Below are 22,373 nucleotides of genomic sequence, written 5' to 3'. Positions count from 1 at the left end.
GCCCCCCCCCCCCCCGAGAGACGTCCCCCCCCCGAGAGACGCCCCCCCCCCCCCCGAGAGACGCCCCCCCCCCCGAGAGACGCCCCCCCCCCCCGAGAGACGCCCCCCCCCCCCGAGAGACGTCCCCCCCCCGAGAGACGCCCCCCCCCCGAGAGACGTCCCCCCCCCCCCAGAGACGCCCCCCCCCCAGCGAAGCCCCCCCCCCCCAGCGAAGCCCCCCCCCCCAGCGAAGCCCCCCCCCCCAGCGAAGCCCCCCCCCCCGAGCGAAGCCCCCCGCCCCCCGGACTTAGGGCCGGCCTCTCGACGCCCGGGGATCTCGCGTGAGCCACGAGCCGGAGGTGACGTTGGGAGCAGCAGCAGGAGGGGGGAGAGGGGGAGGAGGCTTCGCTATCAACACGGAGCCCCCTCCCACTCCACAGTCTACTCGCAGCCAGCGACCGCTCACCTCCTGCCCTGGAGCGCGTCCGTGTGAGCAACGAGGTGAGACCATCATCATCATCACCACCAACAACATTAACATCATCGTCGTTACCACCACCGCCTTCATCATCATCACTCTCACCCCGAGCCGCGATTCTTAGACCGTCCGCTCGCCTCTTTCTCCTCTTCACACGCCTGCCGTGGAGTGCGTCATCACCATCGTTAACATGACCATCATAATCACCATCATCGTTAACATCACCATCATCATTACCATCACCATTTATACCATCACCACCATGTATACCATCATCATTACCGTCATCAACGACTATTAAACATCATCATCATTATTAACACCGTCACTCATTACCACCATTGTAGAACACTGTCGTAACACTCAGAATCATCGTCGTCACCTTAATTAACATCATCATCACCATCACCACCACCATCATCATCACCATCAATCACCACCACCACCATCGTCACTCTCGGCAACCCCCAGCGGAGAGCCGTTGCGGTGTGCGGGCTTCGAGTGCGCGGAGACGGCGGAGAATCCAGGCGAGGGCGAGGCTCGGGCGCCCATTTTCACGCGCTAGGCCCGCCCGTCGGAATGCGTTCGGCTCGCGTCTCACCGCGGCGGAGTTGAAGCGTGGCCCCTCTGTGGGCCCTCTGTGGGCCCACTGTGGGCCCTCTGTGGGGCCTCTCGCGTGCCAGCGAGCTCCCACAGATCGCAACCGAGAGGGCATGGGGTGGTGGTGGTGGTGTTGGGGGAGTCACCGTGGCCTCACGGTCGATGCGTTGGTGGAAGTTGAGATCTTGCACGTGGTGCTCCGATCGCAAGGTAGAGGATGATGAGGGGGTGGATTAAATATGAAAGGAGACGGAGCGGTGGAATATTGCGCGTGAATTGTTACTAGGATCGTGGGGGTGGAAGGCGTTGATCCATTCGGCAGTGGATTGAGCAAGACGGCTGATGATGATCGCGAGAAATAACACCGCCGTAGGGAGGCCTTCAATCCATTCAGCAGTGGATCGATGATGCTGATGGACACATGCACGTCCTACACATTTGGCGGTCTCTTTATATGAGTTGGTTTACCGGTTGTTGGTGATGGTGGCGATGGGGTGATGGTGGTGGTTTTGTCGTTGGCAGGCTGTTTAGGTTTTCTCAGGTGTGTTTGTACCGAGTGTAATTCGGCTGTGTTTCGACGTTTCGCTCCCGCTTGCTGTATTGGGAGCATTAAGGCAACTCTTGTGTACATTACATTTCATTCGGGTACACGGCACTCGGTCGAGAACAGAACTCGGCGTTCCCTTGCGTTGATTTTCAGAGCGAGGTACAATTCGATGGCTTTGATTGGGTCCCCTTTGTGTGAGCGACGACCACGAATTGGCCTTCGTCATTCACTGCCGGCGCGTCACAGCCGGGCAAACACAATGGCCAGGACTTTGAACGAAGGCCGCCGCCACCTGCTTCGGTTTCCACAAGATTATCAAAATGAACCGGAGGCCTCGTTCGACATTGTTGGGCCCCATCATGTCCCCGCGGTCTGGGTCTCACATAAATTAGTTTTTCTTCTTCAAAATCGCGGTTACGGAGCACAGGCCCCTTGGGGGCTTCAAACGCCAAGCTGCCAGCAACAACCAGCACTGTTGGATTATTTTCCGTGGCCTGGTGGCAGGCCCCCAGTTGGGGCAGGGCCCCTGTTGAAGCAGGGCCCCCAGTCGGGGCAGGCCCCCCAGTCGGTGCAGGCCCCCCAGTCGGGACAGGCCTCCCAGTCGGGGCAGGCCTCCCAGTCGGGGCAGGCCCCCCAGTCGGTGCAGGCCCCCCAGTCGGGACAGGCCTCCCAGTCGGGGCAGGCCCCCCAGTCGGGACAGGCCTCCCAGTCGGGACAGGCCTCCCAGTCGGGGCAGGCCCCCCAGTCGGGGCAGGGCCCCCCTGTCGGGGCAGGGCCCCTGTTGAGGCGGCTGTGAAGAGTGGATAATGTTTTTGTTGTTCAACCACTGAGGGCGATGGCAACTGCACGAGGCCCATGTGCCAGGCTACTATAACGAGAGGTGTGAAATTGGACAACGGGGGATGGGGCATTTAATTACTCGTACCTGGGCCCATCCCAACCTTGCCACCACACAGGTCTAAGGAGTCATGACTCAGCTGGTTTATTAAGAGAATATCCGACGGCTGCATTTAAAACTCTTGTTATCGGTGTTAAAATGCCTGCAAAAAAATTGGCGGATTAGGTCCCCTCAAACCCCACTGAAAACTTAATTGTTCACCGCATGGCACTGTTATTTTTGATAATACAATTCCAAATTCTCATCGTTAATAGACGATGGTGTCTGGTGCCAGGTGAGGGGTGAGTGTCGCATCACCCACAGTCGTAGGGCAGCCTGCCCTCAAGTGTACTGTCACTGTCGTCAACAGTGCTATATCTACTGCTGGATGAAGGCCTCCTCCCCCAAGCCATCGGCATCTTTCACGGTCTTGCGAAGTGGCGGTCCACCCTACTCCAGCCGCGATGATGATGGCCTGTGGTCTGGACCACAGGCCATCATAATCGCTGTTCTTAAAAGTCCATTCCAGTGTCTCTAACATTGTCCTTTGATCCCTGATCCACGTATTTTTGTAATTACAAGTGTATATCTCCCCATGCTTCTTTTCACACTTTTCAGCTTTTTTCCTATTTTTCTTGTCACCATTTTCACATTTTTGATCCATAAGTGATAGCGGGTAATATAAAATGTTATAAACACATTATTCTTTCATTGCATTGTCATTTCGCTTCTTATTATCAGGTTTAGTTCTTCTCGAAGCACTCTAACCGGAGAATGACTCTACAGATGCTGCCCCCAGTAGACTGACAGGCATGTATAGTTGCTTACATAGTGTTTATAGACGGTAAAAGCGGCACTAGTGTGGCTTGGGGTGCTCGCTAGGTGCAGGGCGTGTGATCGTGGGCAGGGATTGTGGTCAAGTTTCAAGTTCATTTATTAGGTATAGCCCTGTGAGCCATTCAGCTCTTGAATCGGGTGCAACCGCAACAAACAAAAAACAAAAACCTGAACAAAAAACATCTTAAAGTGAATATGTGACTAAGTGCAAACAGAAAATCCAAGAAAAGACACAGTACACCAACGCTAAGTGATGTGGCCAAGCCGTAGTGGCGTTTGCTGCTCATTGCAGAGGTTTGCTGTTCGAACCCAGATGTCCGCCCTGGTTAACACTGCGGGTGTATCGACTAAAAAATAGTGCGCGCCGTGTGCTTCACAGTGGATGTTACATTTCTCGTGACGTGATTTGAAGGAGAGTGGGGCACGTGTGAGGTGACCTCACGGCCCAAATTTGCCGAGCTTTGAATAATTCTGAAGTTACTTTCAGTTTCATTTATTAGGCACAGCCCTGTGAGCCGTGCGGCTCTTGACTCGGGTGCAACCGCAACAAACAAAAACATGAACAAAGAAAAAAACAGGAAAAAACTTAAAAATCTTCCATAAAAAAACACCGTATATCCACTTACAGTGGGTAGAACCACATTAGCAACATCGCGCACTACTGGTAGACGGCACTTGTTTGTGAAACATCGGCTTTTGTGATTGCTTCGTGCGGTAAGATTGGTGTGAATACCAAATGTAAGTGCTTGGTGCTGTGGGTGGTGGTGTGTGATGGAGGGGGAGGGAGTGTGGGGAGTGGTAGCGCTGCGCTACAAACCTGGCAACCCGAATTCGATTCCCGCTCGTGGCCACCAAACACCATTGAAGATTCTCTGAGCCAGTCCTGGATCTCTCATAGGTTGACTCAGACTTAAATGAGTACCTGGTTCATTGTGTAAACATCAACACTGGGGAGACGAAGGTGACCGTGCGTGGTGCTGACCACCCACTCCATCATGTGTCGTACCGGCTTTCATCGGTGCTCGCTCACCACACTTGCCCTAAAAGTCTGTTAAGGCTACACTGGGGGATCTTTGTCTTTGCGGGGAGAGTGGCAAGAGAGTTGAGGTGGTCGCTGGGTGCGAGGTGATGAAATGCGACTTTGGGGGGTGGAGAGTGGAGGAGAGAGAGGCAGACGAACTGGCTAGCCGAGAGCCCTCCCAACAGCGAGCAGCAAACATCGTAAAAAAAAGAACGGGCTGCCCCCTTATAAATGTTTACAGCGGCACCGGAGTAAACACGGCGCAGACGTGATTCGCGGTTTTAAAATCGCAGTTGCCGAGCACAGGCCCAATGGCCCCAGGCAGCAAGCAACAAACAGCACGATGAAAGATGTAAAAGATGAGCGTTAGCGCGCTTATTGACTTGAGCAAGGTTATTGTGAGCGCTTGGGGAGAACAGAAGATGGGAGGGAATTATACGGTGGAGCGGTGAGAGTGGAGAAGCAGAACGGGGGGAAGTGTTTGTGGCCTGCAGTGTGGGTGGGTGAGTGAGTGGGTGAGTGAGTGAGTGGGTGAGTGAGTGAGTGGGTGAGCATCTTGTTGCGACCCTGAAGTGTGTTGGTTGAAGAGTCTCAGATGAAACAAGCCCGATAGACAGAGTCCTCAACATGGGTGAGTTATACTGGTAGGAACCCACTGGTTCCACCAGCCCACAGGGGATTATTGTGTCTGTCCGTCGTACAGGGAGGGGCTGGGAGGGTGGGGAGGGGCTGGGTGGGGAGGGTGGGGTGGGGCTGGGTGGGGGGGTGGGAGGGGTGGGGCTGGGTGGGGAGGGGCTGGTCACCCCGTGGTGCCCTTATAAAACTCAATGTTTAACCTACTCACGCCGGCTTGTGCCCGCCCTCACAGTCGGCCATATTTGCGGAATACACCACGCCGCCGTTGACCCTGGCCATTGACCGAGCAACCCAACGTTCCTACCAGCTCCCTCCGCAGGAATGTGTAGTATGTCAGAACGGTAACCGTGTTAGTAGTTGTAAGGATTAGAAGAAAAGTGATAACGAGGCGACTGACCACCAAATGTGTGAGTGATGACCGAGTTAAGTAGGTGGGTGAGTGTCAGTTAATGGGAACGATAACAATGGAGTAACAAGGAAGGGACTGTCTGCTTGTAAGCGAGTTGACCGGATAGGTGAGCGAGAGGGTTGGTGGATGAGTGAGTAGGTTGTTGAGTGTCAGTTCACGGGGAAATTTACCATTGTAGTAGCAGTAGAAGAGTGATGAGGAGATGACTAGTGAGTTACTGGAGAGAATCGGTGAGTGCTGGATCCATACTGGATCGTCAATCGATCTGACTGCGTTCCGTTGAGGTCTATCGCTACCGACAGCCCAGAGTTGAGGGTTTTCACTCTGTACAAAGTCAGCATTGAGTTTGCCCAACTTATTAAAGTTTTCATTTTCAAATGCATCTAAAAATTAATGAAATGGTGGTTCAAACTCTTAGGTTTTTTCGGTAAAGTCACGTAGGTAAAAAATAAATAATAAACAATAAATAATAATAGAAAAAATAATAGAAATGGTTCAAACCTACAGCCATGCAATTGCTCAGTGACGCCGCTGCTGTCAGAAGGGCATCCACGAGATGGAGTTCTGCTTTAGGGAGGTCCTCTGGAGCGTGTTTGACCTCCCGTACGCTTCCACGCTGTGTGGGTACAACCACTTTTTACCCCGCCACACGTGACCTACTGCTCGGCTAACTGTGCTGCGTGCATTTATACCGCTGATAAACTTTTTTCCACTTGCTACAACTGCCGTGCCAGGAGATGGAATCAAAGGGGCGACAACCTCTGGATTTCAAGTGCAGTGTACGCTGTTAACCCTCGCACCACGGCAGCGTGCTACGAACGTGAACGAAACTTTGCATCCCCTTCGAGGCGTACGCAAGAAGATCTGTGTTGTTGTAGCCCTCGTCGTTGCTACAGCACATTCCACCGCAGTGACTCGGTGCCGGAGGGTCTAAATTTAGCCGGCTGAGAGGCGGATTTATAAGGCAAAATAAAAAACACATGCTTCCCGACAGGCCACTCCGCACGGCACCACCACCACCACCCTCCTCGTGTTTACATCTTCACGGGCGAGGAGAGGCGCCGCCGCTAGTTCAACGCCGAGCTGCGGTGAACGCCGCGACCGACCGACGATGGGACGCGGTGTAGGTCGGTAGTTTTGTGGGCAGGATGAGATAAAGCCGACCTCGGGTTGTGACTGTGATGAACGGCCGAATAGCCCCGCATGTGCAGAAGAGATTGCCTACTCGTGCAGGCTTATTTTGGAATTTCGCTTTTGAATATTTTTTTTTTAATCTGAGGTTACGGGAGTTGAAATTGCCACGGGCGCTGGGCCTGCCCGGCCTGGTTTTGATGAAGCTGTTATTATTGTTATGGTGGTCGTGGTGTTGATGATGATGATGTCGATGTGTTCATGTGCTCATGGTGTTGATGATCACATTGAGAATGATGTGATATTATTGCACATTGCTCGTATATCCCGGGCGGATTAAATAGCCAGGAATTGGTTTCCGTGGTTGTGCGGTTGACTGATTTTCACAGTGGTTCACTTTTTTTGTAGTGGTTATGATTATAATTCTGATGTTGCAATGCCGTTGATAGTATGATCTGACTAAGGTAACGTGATGATGGTGTTGACTATGAGCGTGTTGTTAATTTGATGATAATAATGATGGGACTGATGATGATGGTGTTGATAAGTATGTTATTGACGCAGTGATGTTAATGTTAACCGGATGAGGGTGTTATGATGATAATGTTGATTTGACAATGGTGATGATGATGGTATTGTAATGATGTTAACTGTTGTGACGGTAATGAAGACATTGATTATGATCTTCTTGTTTGGCTGATGTTGTTGTAGAGCAACATTTATGATTTTACTTTGATTTGATAATTGAAGTGATAATTGCGTCATGAGTGTGTCGCCGTGACGATGCCTACTTTGTGTTTGTGAATCGGACAGCGAGTTACTATATTGTTCCACGGTCTGTTCTGGGTGACTACAGTTGCACACTGGAGACATTTAAATTTGGTGAGAAAAACAATCGGCATTACCCTTTCCGGCAATAATACATCGGGTGCGAAGATGTCCAACCACGAAATATTGCAAGGCATCGTGTCTGCATTAACGACACAAAGCACACGTGCTTTGATAATAATGTGAGCATTGTCTTGGAAAATGATTGGCCTGCACCAGAGACAGCCTTCTTTGGCTTGCACTCACCAGTGTTAAACCAGGGAATGCCAAAAGGTGAACAGCAGAAAGACAATGCTAAGTTCAAAGCATCAAAAGCTGAGGTTGAGCAGTTGTATCTATGGGGGGACCCCTTTTTGCCGGCATCAAATGTTTGAAAAAATAACAACATGCTTTACCCTTCCCGGCAATAATACAGGAGGCGTTAGACGCCATATTTCAAGGCACCGGATGAAACGTTTTCCATCTGTGCATCATCAGGTATCCACGTCTGCCGTGGTTTGTGCGCGGATGTAAGTGTAGGGTTGTGGCCGATAAGCTTCGCCAAAGCCAGTGATGTTCTGCGTCGAATATTTTACGAGATTGTGTTGCCTCCGAAACGTCGTGATTTTTATTGTATTTTAATTTTACTTTTATTAATTTAAATTAGAATTTTTTACCTACGTGACTTTACCGAAAAAACTTAAGAATATGAATCCTTGCAGTCACGAAAGCTTCAAATCTAGAATTTTACGAGCTGTTTGTGACTTCTTGTGAACCCCTATTTGGCTTTCCAAGCATCCGTCATTGCGGTGGTGTTGATGATGTTGATGATGTTGATGATGTTGATGATGTTGTGAATGACGCTGGCTGCGCTGTGCGGTAGGTGTGCGCGGAGCCAGGGAGCGAGGTGAGCGAGCCGCCTCGCGGCGCCATGAACAGCCAGGGCTCGGACCTGAGCGAGGAGGAGGATGCAGATGACAACGGGGAGGATGAGTACGAGCAGGTAACTTGCCCCCCCTGCTCCCTGACTCGCCCCCTCTCTCGCCCACTCACTCGCCCTCTCTCGCCCACTCACTCGCCCACTCACTCGCCCTCCCACTCGCCCTCTCACTCGCCCTCTCACTCGCCCTCTCATTCGCCCTCCCACTCGCCCTCCCACTCGCCTTCTCTCTCGCCCTCTTGCCCTCTCTTCAAGGAGCATAAACCATCGCGTAAACTCCAGTCATCCTCGCAGGGACTTTTTACAAACCATCGGACAAAGACGGTCACTGCATCGCACGCTTTAAGATGCGCTTCTGCGGCTGTCTGGAACGCCCTTCCTATATAAGGAATCCACTGGAGCTCTGCACTTTTAAATCTAGATGGAAAAATGTTTCTTTAGAACTGCTTTTCGTGTTTAGTTTGTTGTCCTTCCCCAGCACCTCCGATTCGCACAGTTGGCTATGTACGGTGCAAAAGAAGTTCTACATACGTACATACACTCACTCATTCCCTCCCTCGCTCACTCACTCTCTTGTGTATGTACTATTAAGCCCTTGCCGGGCTTAATAGGTGCTCGCTAACAGCACTTGCATCGACAGTCTGTGGGGGGGGGGGGGGGGATACACGGGAGATCTTTGTTTTTACCTTTGCATGCGCAGGGCGACATCCGTGACTACTACGAGGGGGTGGACGGGGATGTGGACGACGTGGACGACGCGACCTTTGACCCCGAGGAGTACGAGTTCTCGTGCCTCTCGCACCGCGAGGCTGAGCGCCTCCTCTCCGACCTGCAGGGCAAGGCGGCCGCCACCCTAAAGGTGAGGTCACGGGCAGGGTCACGGGCAGGGTCACGGGCAGGGTCACGGGCAGGGTCACGGGCAGGGTCACGGGCAGGGTCACGGGCAGGGTCACGGGCAGGGTCACGGGCAGGGTCACGGGCAGGGTCACGGGCAGGGTCACGGGCAGGGTCACGGGCAGGGTCACGGGGCAGTGTGGGCAACTCGGCAATATTGTCACCAGATCTAGTGAGTTTTTGGGTTTACCTAGCGGCTAAATGGTTGTCAAAGCGAATAGTGACATCTAGTGACTTACTTTGAGGTTCGTTTGGCTACTTTCTCCTTGAACTAGGCGGTAGCACTATGACGGGATGATACAAGGAGGCATTGGGCTGTGGAGCATGTCAGAAACAGTCACGTGGGTCAGAGGGGTTCAGAGAGCAGACAGGGGTGTAAAGAGGAGACAGTAGGTCTGAGAGGGGACACGGGGTCATGGAGTGAGAGACACTAACTCTGGTTGCCCGAGTTACCCAGGCATGTGCCTGTGTTTATGTTTATGCTGCCGTGTCGTCTCGCCCGCCAGGTTCAGCCAGATGTTGCCAAGCTGGTGCTGGTGGCATGCCAATGGCGCTTGCACGACATGATGGAGAGGTGGGTCCATGCGCCGACCCGCGCCATCGCACGCAACGACCGTTGCGCGTCGCTTCGTCTTGGGGGAAACGTGATGTCAGAAGGGAACTGGGCCCGATTAGTTGTGCAAAGCATGGACAAAAAACACACGCCATTGGCCCGCGCCAGATGATAATGAAGTCAATCTTGCCACCCGGCCTCCAGGATTATTTGGAGCGAGCGTCGTGCTACGATCCACACTGGAGCGCCGCCGCGTCTCTTCCCAGGGACGGATTGAGTTGCGCGGCGATATCGCAGGTGTCACCGCCACGGCCGCCGGTCCGCATCGCGGCTAAGTTTAGCCAGAGCCGTGCAGTGTTTGCCGGCCTGTGGGGGGCTCTGGTTACCGCGTGCACAGCGGGGGGGGGGGGGGCAGAGGGGGTTGGGGGGTGGATTGTCGTCGAAGGGGTAGGAGAGGCTCAGCTCTCCGTCGGGTGTTCAGGTTGTGCCGCGTGTTGTTCTGCGTGATGTCTGATGCTTCGCTCCCGCGTACAAACCGTGGGTGGGGGGTGGGGGCAGGGGTGGTTTTGGAATTTCTTTATGATGAAGCCACCCATTCTTGGTTTCTTGGTTGAGTGGGGGGGGCTTGTGAAATGTGAGGACGGTAGAGACATTTTCACGGCCAGTGGAAGCAATGCTGGTTAGGTACCAGCGTCAGCAACCATTTCTGCGTGGAACGCGTGTGTGTGTGGTGTGGCCCATGTGCCGCATGTGTGCTGCCGTGTTTTTCACGCATGTGCCACGTGTGTGGCACTCGTGCGACGCGTGTGTTTTGTTGGTGGTGTGTGTGCGCGACGACGTAGCATGTGTTGTGTCGGTGCCGTGTGTGTGACGCCACTTGTGCTGTGTGCCCACGATGTGTATCGGTAGGCACAGGACAAACCCACGCCAGCAATTCATCGAGGCCAAGGTCCTGCCTGGACAGACCAAGGCCGTGAGTCTCTCCTTCACCCGCCTCTCCGCAGGGTCGCTGCTGCAGTGCAGTACAACGAAGATTACCGCGTTCTCTGGATTGTAAGGTGTTCCGGAGAGCAAGATGCGTCCCCAACTTTTGCCTTGGCATGTGTACAGGGGAAAAATTGCGTCTTCGTAATGCAGAGAATAATAGTTCAGTGCATTTGGTGTTCGCTACATTGTTATTGCACAGGACCATGATGAGAGCGCTGTTCTTCACAGACGGATTCAGTCTTCCACAAGGCAGCAATATTGCTGTAATCCTCGTGGAGTAATTTGCAGTGTCATTTATTTTATTTTGCGATTATTGAACCATTACGCCAACACAATGACCTATTCCTTATGAATGATGTCACGTGATCTTTAACATCCACTGAGTCAAGCGGACGGTTCGTACCTGTATGGCTAATCCATACCACAGTATTAACCGGGGTAGCCGACTGTGAACCTTTGCACCAAGCGGCAGATGTGCTACAACTGGCCGCTACTCGCATTCGTAGCCGCCACATAATCCGCTGTGGGTTTATATCGCGTATAATAGGGGTGCCGTGGTGGCTGTGCAGTAGTTCGTGGGTTCATTCCCGACCCTGACGGTGCCTGTATGTTTGGAGTTAGCGCGTTTTCCCCGCGGTCGTGTGGATTATTCTCCTGGTTTTCCCTCCAGATTTATAACCATACTTTAATATGATTGGGCTCGACCTATATATTGCCACATGGTGATCAGCCACTTCGATGAGCTATCAAGTGTGGCCAGGTTATCTCTTCAAAAAAGAGCTTGTAGCCCAGTGGGCTTGACCTGGTAAATAAAAAGTTTTTACTTGAAGTGTCACGGGGTAATTGTTTTTTTACCCTTCCATCTGGCAACAAAACTGACAACTTTTGCGCCTGACACCTATTGCGCCTTTTGGCGTCATCTGGTCCAACCCATGTGAGACTAGGCTCTAAGGAAAGCTGTCTCGGGTGTGGACCAATCAACTTCAAGGACAGTGCACATTATCAGAGTTATGTTTTTTGTTTGCATTACGACTACAGGTATTGTGGTCTATGCAAACATGACTCCTTGTAAAAAAGGTGTCAGTTTTGTTGCCAGATGGAAGGGTAAAAAAACAATTGTCACGGGGTAGTCGAGGGCTTGGTGTGCGTCTGCGTGCGACGATGGCCTCGTGTGACGCGTTTCCCCTCCGCGCCTCCTCCAGCCGAGCAGCACGCAGGGCCAGCATTGCGGCGTCTGCCTGCAGCCGACGCGGCGCGAGACCCTGATCAGCCTCGCCTGCCAGCACGCGTACTGCAAGGCATGCTGGGAGGAACACTGCCGTGTGCTGGTGCGAGACGGCGTGGGCGTCGGTGAGTCGGGGGCGGGTGGCTGGACGGGCGGGCGGACAAGGGAGTGGGGCGGACTGAGCTTGACGCCGTGTGAAGTGCGGTATCCAAGGGGTGGGACGGTTGTGGTGCTTTTTTTTTTTTTACAGACGGGCCACTGACCAGTTGCATAAAACACCTGGAGTGGAAAATCTCCCTGACTTCCTGGATTTTTAGTCTGACTTCTTTGATCCTGATGATGCTTGGCGTAGTTTCCAACGAAGCATCGTAGCTAATTGCTGCGAAATTTGGTTTGTGAGAAATGTTCTGCAATTCGCCCACAGTTAACGAGCTGAAGCAGTGGTAATGGGCGCGTTGTTAAACGCTTGTACGCCCCCCCCGCGTGACAGTCTGTTTGGATGTGTCGGGTGGTGGAAGGTCTCACATTTTTTTTAGTCCAGATCATTACGTGGCCTAACCTAAAAATCATCTGAATCATGGAATTGGCTGAGAAAACCTACATGTTTATGTACCTTCTTGGTTCTTTCGGTAAAGTCACGTAGAAGGGAAATAATAAAAATAAAACATAATAAAATAATATAGTGAGAATTATTTTATAATGTTTTATTTTTATTATTTCCCTTCTACGTGACTTTACCGAAAGAACCAAGAAGATGAATCCCTGCAGTCACGAAAGCTTTAAATCGAAATGTTTATGTACATTTAGATATGTCTGCATGTGCATATGTCTGTGTATGTGTATGTGGGGAGCGGTAGTAGAGTGGTAGGCACACTGCCCGACAAACCCGGTGAAACCCAAGTTCGAATCCTGCTCAAGGCCAGCATCGGTGGTGAACATTTAGACCGGTCCTGGGCTTCCCTCGAGTTGACTCGGCCTTGAAATCTGTATTTGGCACGGTGTGTAAACATCAGCACCGGGGCGACAAAGGCGGTCGGGCGTGGTCCTGGCCACACCTCCCCACCCCCTTGTCCACCGTTGCGGCCTTTAGCATGGTCCCCATCCCCGTTCAGCACGCTTGGCTACGAACAGTGCGAAAGAAGCTTACATAGGTGCTCGCGAACAGCATTGGCCCCGACAGTAGGCGTCTATGGTGGGGGGTGTCTGTGTGCTAATATTCACGTGTGTGTGTGTATGTGTGTGAGTGTGTAGGTATCTCCTGCATGGCCCGTGATTGCCACGTGCGTGCCCCAGAGGACTTTGTCTTCCCCATGCTGGGCGAGGGGGAGCTGCGCGACAGATACCGCAGGTTCCTCTTCCGCGACTACATCGAGGTGCGCAGCCACACACATCACCGCCTACGACCGCCACCACCACAGCAAAACCACCGCCATCATCGTCAATACCGCCACCATAGTCGTAACCACACCACCACTACCGCAGCAACACCGTCTTCATCTTCATTACTGCCACAACCGCTATCGACATACTACCACTGCCGCCACTACCAACATAACACCACCACCGTCGCCACTATTGCAGCAACGCCACTGTTGTCATTACCTCTACAATGCCGTCACTACAACTACAATCGCAACAATACCACCACCGTAACCACCACCACTACAGAAACACTACCACGTCATCGTCATGTCCACTCATCATACGAACAGATCCAATCAGTCCCACGTGACAGCCACGCGTGTCACACAGGGCTACGCGTTATGAACTGCGTTATGAATTGGCGTGCGTTGTGCGTGCGGTGTGCGTGCTGTGCAGTCGCACTACCAGCTGCAGATGTGCCCGGGGCCCGACTGCCCCGTGGTCATCCAGGTCGGGGAGCCCAAGGCGAGACGCGTGCAGTGCAGCCGCTGCAGCCACGCGTTCTGGTGACACACGCACCTACACACGCACACGTACGCGCCTACACGTATGCACCCGCACACACGCACCCACACACACGCACACACGCACCCGCACACACGCACCCGCACACACGCACCCGCACACACACGCCCGCACACACACGCCTGCACACACACCTGCACATACACACCACACATACACACATACATACCTACACATACACACACGCACACCTACACATACGCACACATACACGCATGCACGCACACCCGCACACACGCACCCGCACACACGCGCACCTGCACACCTGCACAAGACAAAGACGAAGATCCCCTGTATAGTCTCAACAGACATTTGGGACAAGTGCTGTTAGCGAGGAGCACCTATGAAGGCCAGCACAGCACACGTGGGGGTGGGTTACCAGCACCACGCCCGTCGCCTTTGTCTCCCTAGTGGCGATGTTTACACACCGCACCTGGTACTCATTTGAGGCTGAGTCGACCAATTGAGGCCCAGGACGAGTTCGTCACTGGTGTTGGCTGTGGGTTGGACTCGCACTCAGGACGTTGGGTTTATAGCGCAGCGCGCTAACCGCTACACTTCCACTCCCTATAAACACACAACCTAGATAGATATTCCCTAGCCTTTAACAGAATGTAGGGGCAAGTGCTGTGAGCGAGCACGTACACACACCTGCATACACATCCACCTACAAAGACAAAGATCCCAGGTATAGCCTTAACAGAATGTAGGGGCAAGTGCTTTGAGCGAACACCTATGAAGGCCAGCACGGCACACGAGGGGATGGGTGGCCAGCACCACGCCCGGCCGCCTTTGTCTCCCCAGTGGCGATGTTTACAAACAGCACCAGGTACTAATTTGAGGCTGAGTCGACCTAGGGAAGGCCCACGACCGGTTCCTCCTACACCCACACACGCATGCACACAAAGACAAGGTTCAATGATGAGACAGGGATCCTCCATATGAAGCCTTGTACAGACTGTTGGGGCTAAGGGGGTGATGTGGTCAGAACCACCGTAGCCACTGGGGAGACGAAGTAGCGCACCTGGTGAATTCGTCCTGCGTGTGTCTGTGTGTGCGTACCTGCATGTGTCAGTACCTGCATGTGTGATAGCTGCGTGTGTGAGTACCTGCATGTGTGATAGCTGCATGTGTGTGTATCTGCGTGTCTTTTTTGTGTCTAACTTTACACGTCTCTGTCTTTGTATGTGCGTGTGTTTTCAACTCTGCTGTGCGCATGTGTAACTCTTGTGTGTGCGTCTGCTGTGCCGGTGTGTAGCTTTAAGTGCCGTCATATGTACCACGCTCCCACGGACTGCAACACGATCCGCCGGTGGCTCACCAAGTGTGCCGATGACTCGGAGACCGCCAACTACATCAGCGCGCACACCAAGGATGTGAGTGCGGTGCCCATTGTGGTGCCAGGTACCGTGCCCAGTGGCGCTAAGTGGGGTCGGTGCTACGCGCGTGGCGCTCGGCGCGGTGGTCAGTATGTCGCACTCGGTGTGGTGCCCAATGTGGTAAGAACATTGGTGCTGTGTGTGTTGTTGTGCCGGTGCGTGAGACTTCACCGTTGCCTGCGTGCATTGTGTTTCCTGCTTTGTGTGTTCTAACTCTGTGTTGCTGTGCCCCACAGTGTCCCAAGTGCAATATCTGCATTGAGAAGAACGGAGGCTGTAACCACATGGTGAGCGACGTCTTGACGGCGGCCTTGGCACGACCGCGCGGTTTTAAGAGTAACGACGCTCGAGCAAAATGTGCTTCGATAGCCTCAGCGGTGGTGGCCACCTCGCGATGGAAGCACTAATTGAGTTCATGTCTCCTAACGAGCTGTTCTGCTCCCTTCCCTCCACCCGCTCCGCCCTGTTCCCCCCCCCTCCTCTTCCGTGTGTCTCGACTGGCCGCCTCCACGCGGAACCACAGCAATGCTCCAAGTGCAAGCACGGTGAGTGCTGCACGGCTCTCGCGCATTACCCCGTGGGTCGACGTGTCTCTACCACCACCACCACCATCATCATCATCATCACCATCATCATCATCATCACCATCATCATCACCACCATCATCATCACCACCACCACCACCATCATCATCGTCACCACCACCATCATCATCGTCACCACCACCACCACCATCAGCTGGGTGCTGGTGGCTCCGCACGCCCGTAAACCAGCACGGCCGCGTGGCTCGGCTGTAGAGAGAGCGGCTCCCAAATCGGAAGGTGGCGAGTTAAAATCCTGGTTGGGAGTCGACTCGACCCATCATCCCTCCGTCCGGGGTCGATAAAACGAGTACCATTTTGTGTGGGGGGTGGACATCAATAGTGGTGTTGTCCTATGGATAGACTAGCCCTCCGCCATTGGAATGTCGAAATTCAGACTCAGAATGTTGAATTATTCTGGATAAATCCGATGGGCTATGAAGCACTGGCATTTAGTGCCAGCACTGGCATTAAACAGGGGGCGGTAAGCAGGAGGTGAGCAACCTCAAAGCTCATTCGAGCAGCGGGAAATCTCTCCTGTTCTAATCCAGCACCGTGGAGGGCGGCGGGTTGGCGGATCGTAAGTGTCGCCGCCGCTGACTCGCCCGCCATCCGCTGTGCGCGCAGACTTCTGCTGGATGTGCCTGGGCGACTGGAAGACGCATGGCAGCGAGTACTACGAGTGCAGCCGCTACAAGGAGAACCCCGACATCGTGAACCAGAGCCAGCAGGCGCAGGCGCGCGAGGCCCTCAAGAAGTACCTCTTCTACTTCGAGAGGGTGAGGGGGGTGCGGAGCGAGAGGGTGCACGGGTTACTCCGCCGGTGGGAGATGGAGCGCGGTTTTGGAGGTCGATCGGTGGTGGGCGTCGCCGTCGGAGGGTGGCGGTTAGGTCAGAGGGCAGCAGAGGTTCACCGAGATCTCTGGAAAACGGTAGCGTAGCGGGTAGCACACGCTGCGCTACGAACCTGGTCACCCGAGTTCGATTCCCACTCACCGCCAACACCAGTGACGATTATCTGTACTGATCCCGGGCCTCCCCTAGGTCTACTCTGCCTCAAATGAGTACCTGGTGCGATGTGTTAACACTGCCACTGGGGAGACAAAGGCAGTCGGGCGTGGTGCTGGCCACCCATCCCTTCGTGTGCCGTGCCTGACTTCATAGGTCCTCGCTAACAGCACTTGCCCCAGCAGTCTGTTAAGGCTATACGGGGGGGATCTTTGTTTTTATTTGTCCACTCAGTGGGAGAACCACAATAAGAGCCTGCAGCTGGAGGCCCAGACGTACACGCGTATCCAGGAGAAAATAACGGAGCGCGTCATGAACAACCTGGGCACGTGGATCGACTGGCAATACCTTCAGAATGCAGCCCGCCTGCTCGCCAAGGTGGGCATTGCTCACCCACTCGCTCACTCACTAACCTGACCCTCACCCTCGCCATCACACTCACCCGCTCACCCACCTGCCAACCCTCATTCTTATCCACACCCGGTTCCTTAGCCTCACCTGCACCCTCACTATCCCACCCGCCTGCTCACCCACTCGCCAACCCTCCTCCCCTGCACCCTCACAATCCGCCCCCACCTTCTCACCCACCCGTCATCTCAACTCGCCCACAACCTTCACTCTCACCCACCGGCCAATGCTCCTCATCCACACGCTCACCTGCACCCTTGCACCACTACTCTGACCCTCAGAGTACCACACCAGCTCTCACCCCCCACTGCCCTTTCACCCGTCTTTGTGTTTGTGCGTTCCTGTGTTGTTCACAAGCCCTCATGTGCCCGTGTGTGTGTGTGTATGCAGTGCCGGTACACACTGCAGTATACCTACCCTTACGCGTACTACATGGAGGCCGGGCCACGCAAACGACTTGTGAGTGACAACATCGTCCTCCCCTCCTCCTCCTCGCACGCCCAATAGGCGCTTGCAGCACCGTCCACCTGGTCGCGCTCCTGCCACACGCGCGCGCGTTGGCTTCCACCAACGTACGAGTGTGCGTCCGTTTGACAGAGGGAGTGATGGTCTGTGCCCAGCGGTGGGGCGCTGTGGTTGGCACTACACTGCGCCCCAAACCTGGCGACCGATGTTCGATACTCGGCCGTGAGCGATAATCTGAACCAGATCTGGGCCCCCTCCCCACGTTCGACTCGGACTTTAATGAGTCCCTGCTGCTGCTGTGTATGAAAAAAAACACATGGACGCTGGGGAGACAAAGGCGGGTCACTGCATCGCACGCGTTTAGATTCGTTTCTGCGGCCGTCTGGAACGCTCTTCCTTTCGATATTAGGAAGCCACTGGAGCTATGCACTTTTAAATCATCATCTAGATTGAAACCTCATTTCTTTAGAACTGCTTCTTGTGTTTAGTTTTTGTCCCTCCCCCACACCGGCGGATAGCACGGTTGGCTACATACAGTGCGAAAGAAATTCAACATACATACAGGCAGCGGGCATGATGTCAACTACACCGTGTGCTTGTTTGCCACGCCTGCCTTTGTAGGTGCTCTTACAGCTTTTGCCTTACATTTTACAGGGGGTCTTTCTGTAACTGTGTGTGTGACTGATGTAACTGTGTGAGGCAGTGTATGTGTCCTATCTGTCTTACATGTATGAACCGTTTGCGTGTGTGTCCCCGTCCGCCTGTATGCAGTTCGAGTACCAACAGGCACAGCTCGAAGCCGAGATTGAGAACCTGTCCTGGAAGGTGGAGCGAGCAGACAGCTACGATCGCGGGGTGAGCGCTTTTGCACGCACTGCCCTTGTGTCACTCCACTGCTGGATAAGGGCCTTCTCGCCACTCCGTGTGGGTCGTGGACGTTGTTTGACCTTACTTCACCAGGCGGGTCAATGTTCGTTTTTGGCGAAGGCGTGGAGCATTGACGTGGTAGCGTACAAGTACGGTACAACTGTAGATTTTGGACGACTGCTGCCTGCCGTGTAGTTATATTATAATCAGCTGCTGTCCATGGTAGTCGCCCATCCAGACGGTATATCAAGGCTCAACGCTGTTTGGCTTCCGCGCCCTGACACCAGGCACTTTCTAGTTGGTTGGGTCATACACACTAATGATGATGATGAAGGTAAAGGTGCAACCCTGCAACTGCTCGTTCACGCCACTGCTAGCATAAGAGGGAGCTCTTGGCTCCCCCCTTAGTGGGCATATGGCCTACTCTTCCAGGCTGGCCACACGGCCCGAAAGAGGTGGGCACACCCACGCGCGACCTCCCGGTCGACGAACTGCGGTTGCACACTGCTGGATGGACAGCGGACGCCGTGGGGAGGGATTTCAGAAACCTGCCCCATTGTTTCAACTGCCATTAACGCCACGGCAGTCAGCTGATGCGGATGTCGATGCTAACGGTGTTAATGATGAGGGGGATTGTGATTGTGTTCGTTTGTCGTCAGGACCTTGAGAACCAGATGAACATCGCGGAGAAGAGGAGACTCACGCTGCTCAAAGACTTCCACGACATGTCCTGAGTGGCACAGGGAATGCACGCACGCACACACCACCCACACTCGCGTGTAAGCACACATGCCGAAACACGCATTCACGCCCACTCCAGTGTGTGAAGACGCCAGCACACACATACACACCTGTTGGAACGCACAAACACACCTATGCCCACACCTGCCGGAGTTGTGTCGAAGACCCCGACGCACGGCACACACACACACACCCGAACTCTCTTGCCACACGCACACCCGACTTGCGCACTCATGCCGGCACGTGCGCGCAGCGCGTGCCGTCACAGACCCACATCGGAATGCATCGACGCTCGCGGCAACGTTACCGACTGGCGACCGCACTCTTGCACGCGCGCCCTCCTAACCTTGCGCCCGTGCGGCACGCGCGCCACTGCTCCCAGCGCGTGCGCAAGCGAGAGTTTCCTCGCCCACCTTGTCTCTCTGCGCGCGAGTGGGCGCGGTGCAAAGATAAGGTTCTCGGGGGAGAGAAGCATGGCACCACCTCGAGACCCCCCCCCCCCTCCCTCCTGCCTCTCGTTCCTGCTACCGCTTTTCCACTGCACAACTTGAGCCGCGCCGGGGCCTTGCTGAGCCAAGCCCGGCACGGTTCGGGACGGCGCAAGATGGAGGCGCTAACCGCTGACGTTGCACGCAGCGAACGAGTCATTCGCCCTGTTCCTGGGCAAAGTTTTTAATGGTTTGGTTCTGGCTTGGCTTGGAAATTGGCCAGTGGAAAAACAACCCGTACCATGAGGGGGACCAGTGATGGCTCTGATCGGATCGGCCAGTGGGAAAAAAGGTATAGCTTGGCTCTGGGGCCCACCGACCCTCCTCACCACCTACAACCGGATCCTGACCCTCAAGCCAGATACAACCACTGAGCGGAGTCAAACACAGTCCACACACCTAGGGGGCTCTACAAGGGGGGAGGGCTATTGACCTCGGGCCACCAAATAACCTGGTTTGGCCAAGACAGGTCCTGGTGGTTTCAGAAAAGCTGCCCCCAGTGGTGTCCCCGTCCCCCGCCCCCAATTTAACCTCTCTCATTGGACAGACTGCTGGCTTCATTTGTGTGTTAAATGAAGCCACCATGCGTGCGATCCCCTTGACTACAGCTCCTCCACGCAGTTAAACCCACTTTCTGTGCTACCCTCTCGGCTACAGCTGCCCATCGCCTTGGCTACAGCTCCTCATCGCAGTAGATGCTGCCCTGCTTCTAACATCTGCGGCATCATCACAGCCTCCTACCATGTGGAATCTGTCAGACCACCAAAACTTTTAAAATGCCTCTCCCTCCCAGTCCCCCAGCCAACCTCTTGAGGGGGGGGGAATCCCCCCCCTTGCAATACTCAAATCCTCCCCCCCCCCCCATCGGTCTGAGTTGTGATGTCGGTGCAGCTGGGCATGCTGCCGTTTCTGATGTCGCGTGGACGATTTGATGTCTCCCGCTCTGCACCGAGAGGGTTCGTTGGGGTTTAATTTTCTCATTATTGTTACTGTATTATTATTTTTCTTGTTTTTGTTTGTATTCGCAGGTTGTACTAATTTATAGCGAATTAAAAAAAACGAAATAAACCTTGTACAAATTTTATCGCGAGCTTTGTCCCGTCCGTGTGCGCGTCTTGCCTCGCAGGTCTGACCCAGACTGGACATGGACACTTGCCGAGGTGGGAGGAGGGTAGGGGTAGTGTTGAAATTTCAAGCTCTTTAATTTAACCAGGGCCCTACTTTGTTCTCCGCTTGTTGCTGGGGTGCGTGGTTGTAATCTGGCAGGCCGCCCCGGTAATTACCGCGGGTGCGCGTCAACCACGCGAGACGCTGCGTGCCATCTCCTTCACAGCGGCGGACGTGTCGGATCGCCGCGATGCCGTTCGAGACGAAGTCTGACATCGTGCACGGGCGTCGCGGTCAACGTGTGAAAATTTGCTCCGTGGATGACTCTGTTGGGACGACTACGGCAGCAGCAGCAGCATCACCCCTGCTGCTGGCGGAGGACTCCCGTGTGTGGAAGGGCGGTCAACGTCGCCCTGCGGCCCGATACGAAATGTCACCAATATATTAATTTGACAAATTCAATCCGTTTTTACCGGTGGTTGTAGGGTTGTATTGACGCCCATTTCTTGTGTCCCCCGATCCGCCGCTGTTTTGGCGGCTCCCGCGTGAAACCCGAGGCCGATCGGGGGAACAATGAGTCACTCCCTCCCAAGCCTCGTGTTCCCTCCCGTCACGTTCCATGGGGGGCGGGGTGGGAAGAAGTGTTTATTCAAATCATGAGTGGGGAACCCTTTTTTTCTGCCAAGGGCCATTTGGATATTTATAACATCATTCGCGGGCCATACAAAATTATCAACGTAAAAATGATCCTGTTAAATTTGGTCAAACATTTAATTAACTCGCCCCTAATGCGATGGCTGGAACTGCTCTTTGGCGAGGCGTGTGATGTTAGCTGGTATTGACGATGTTGCTGCTACTCGCAACTGCTTTTCCAGGTTTGCTCCGAGATTTATTGAATTTCGAGTCCTGCCTGCGGTTGCCTTGGCAGGGCCACACCAAATGATTTCCGGGCCTCGTACGACCCGCGGGCCGGACGTTGACCACCACTGATCAAAATCGTCACGGCTGGCAGCCTCAAGCCCAGCGGTGAACAATCCACATTCCTATGCCGCACGCCGCTGTGAAATAAGTGCAAGGTGGTACGCGTTCTATCTACCCCCAGGAGAGATGATTGGTTACGCCGGCTCGTGACCGGGATTGTGAGTTCTCACCTGGTTACAAACATAAATGACGAAACTCCCGATTTATTCATCCTTGGGGGGGGGGGGGGGGTGAGAAAGAAGCTCGGTCCTGGTGCTAAGACCGTGGAAGAGTAGGCCAAAGCACCTTCCAGAGCTCCGCCCAGTGGGAGGCCCATTCCATCACCAGCGGCGGCGTGAGCGAGCCATTGCAGGGCTGCGCCTCTGCCTCTATAAGACGTGACCCACCCGCTTTTGAAAACACCGACGCTTTGCCACGGTCGCCTCGCTCCACGGTTTAGGTCCACACCCCTCCCCCACCAGGTTGGGAGTTGCCTCTGTC

The 22,373-nt window shown here is 54.1% G+C and overlaps 1 protein-coding gene across 1 annotated transcript; it reads left to right on the top strand.

Annotated features, from left to right (window-relative positions):
• The first annotated feature begins 357 nt into the window (after window positions 1-357).
• On the top strand, window positions 358-20,889 carry LOC144732807 (E3 ubiquitin-protein ligase ARIH2-like). The gene is made up of 16 exons (XM_078614415.1): window positions 358-480; window positions 8,206-8,325; window positions 8,963-9,121; window positions 9,663-9,730; window positions 10,619-10,682; window positions 11,899-12,046; window positions 13,173-13,294; window positions 13,740-13,849; window positions 15,127-15,244; window positions 15,484-15,534; window positions 15,771-15,792; window positions 16,456-16,607; window positions 17,071-17,214; window positions 17,635-17,703; window positions 18,481-18,564; window positions 19,236-20,889. The coding sequence occupies exons 2-16, from the start codon at window positions 8,254-8,256 to the stop codon at window positions 19,308-19,310; spliced, it is 1,458 nt and encodes a 485-aa protein (XP_078470541.1). The 5' UTR covers window positions 358-480; window positions 8,206-8,253; the 3' UTR covers window positions 19,311-20,889.
• Window positions 20,890-22,373: the final 1,484 nt, after the last annotated feature.

This window comes from Lampetra planeri, chromosome 44 (assembly GCF_965212315.1).
Source record: "Lampetra planeri chromosome 44, kcLamPlan1.2.h2, whole genome shotgun sequence".
Classification (NCBI taxonomy): domain Eukaryota; kingdom Metazoa; phylum Chordata; class Hyperoartia; order Petromyzontiformes; family Petromyzontidae; genus Lampetra; species Lampetra planeri.
Note: the sequence above shows the minus strand (reverse complement) of the source record. Positions and strands in the feature narration are given on the sequence as shown.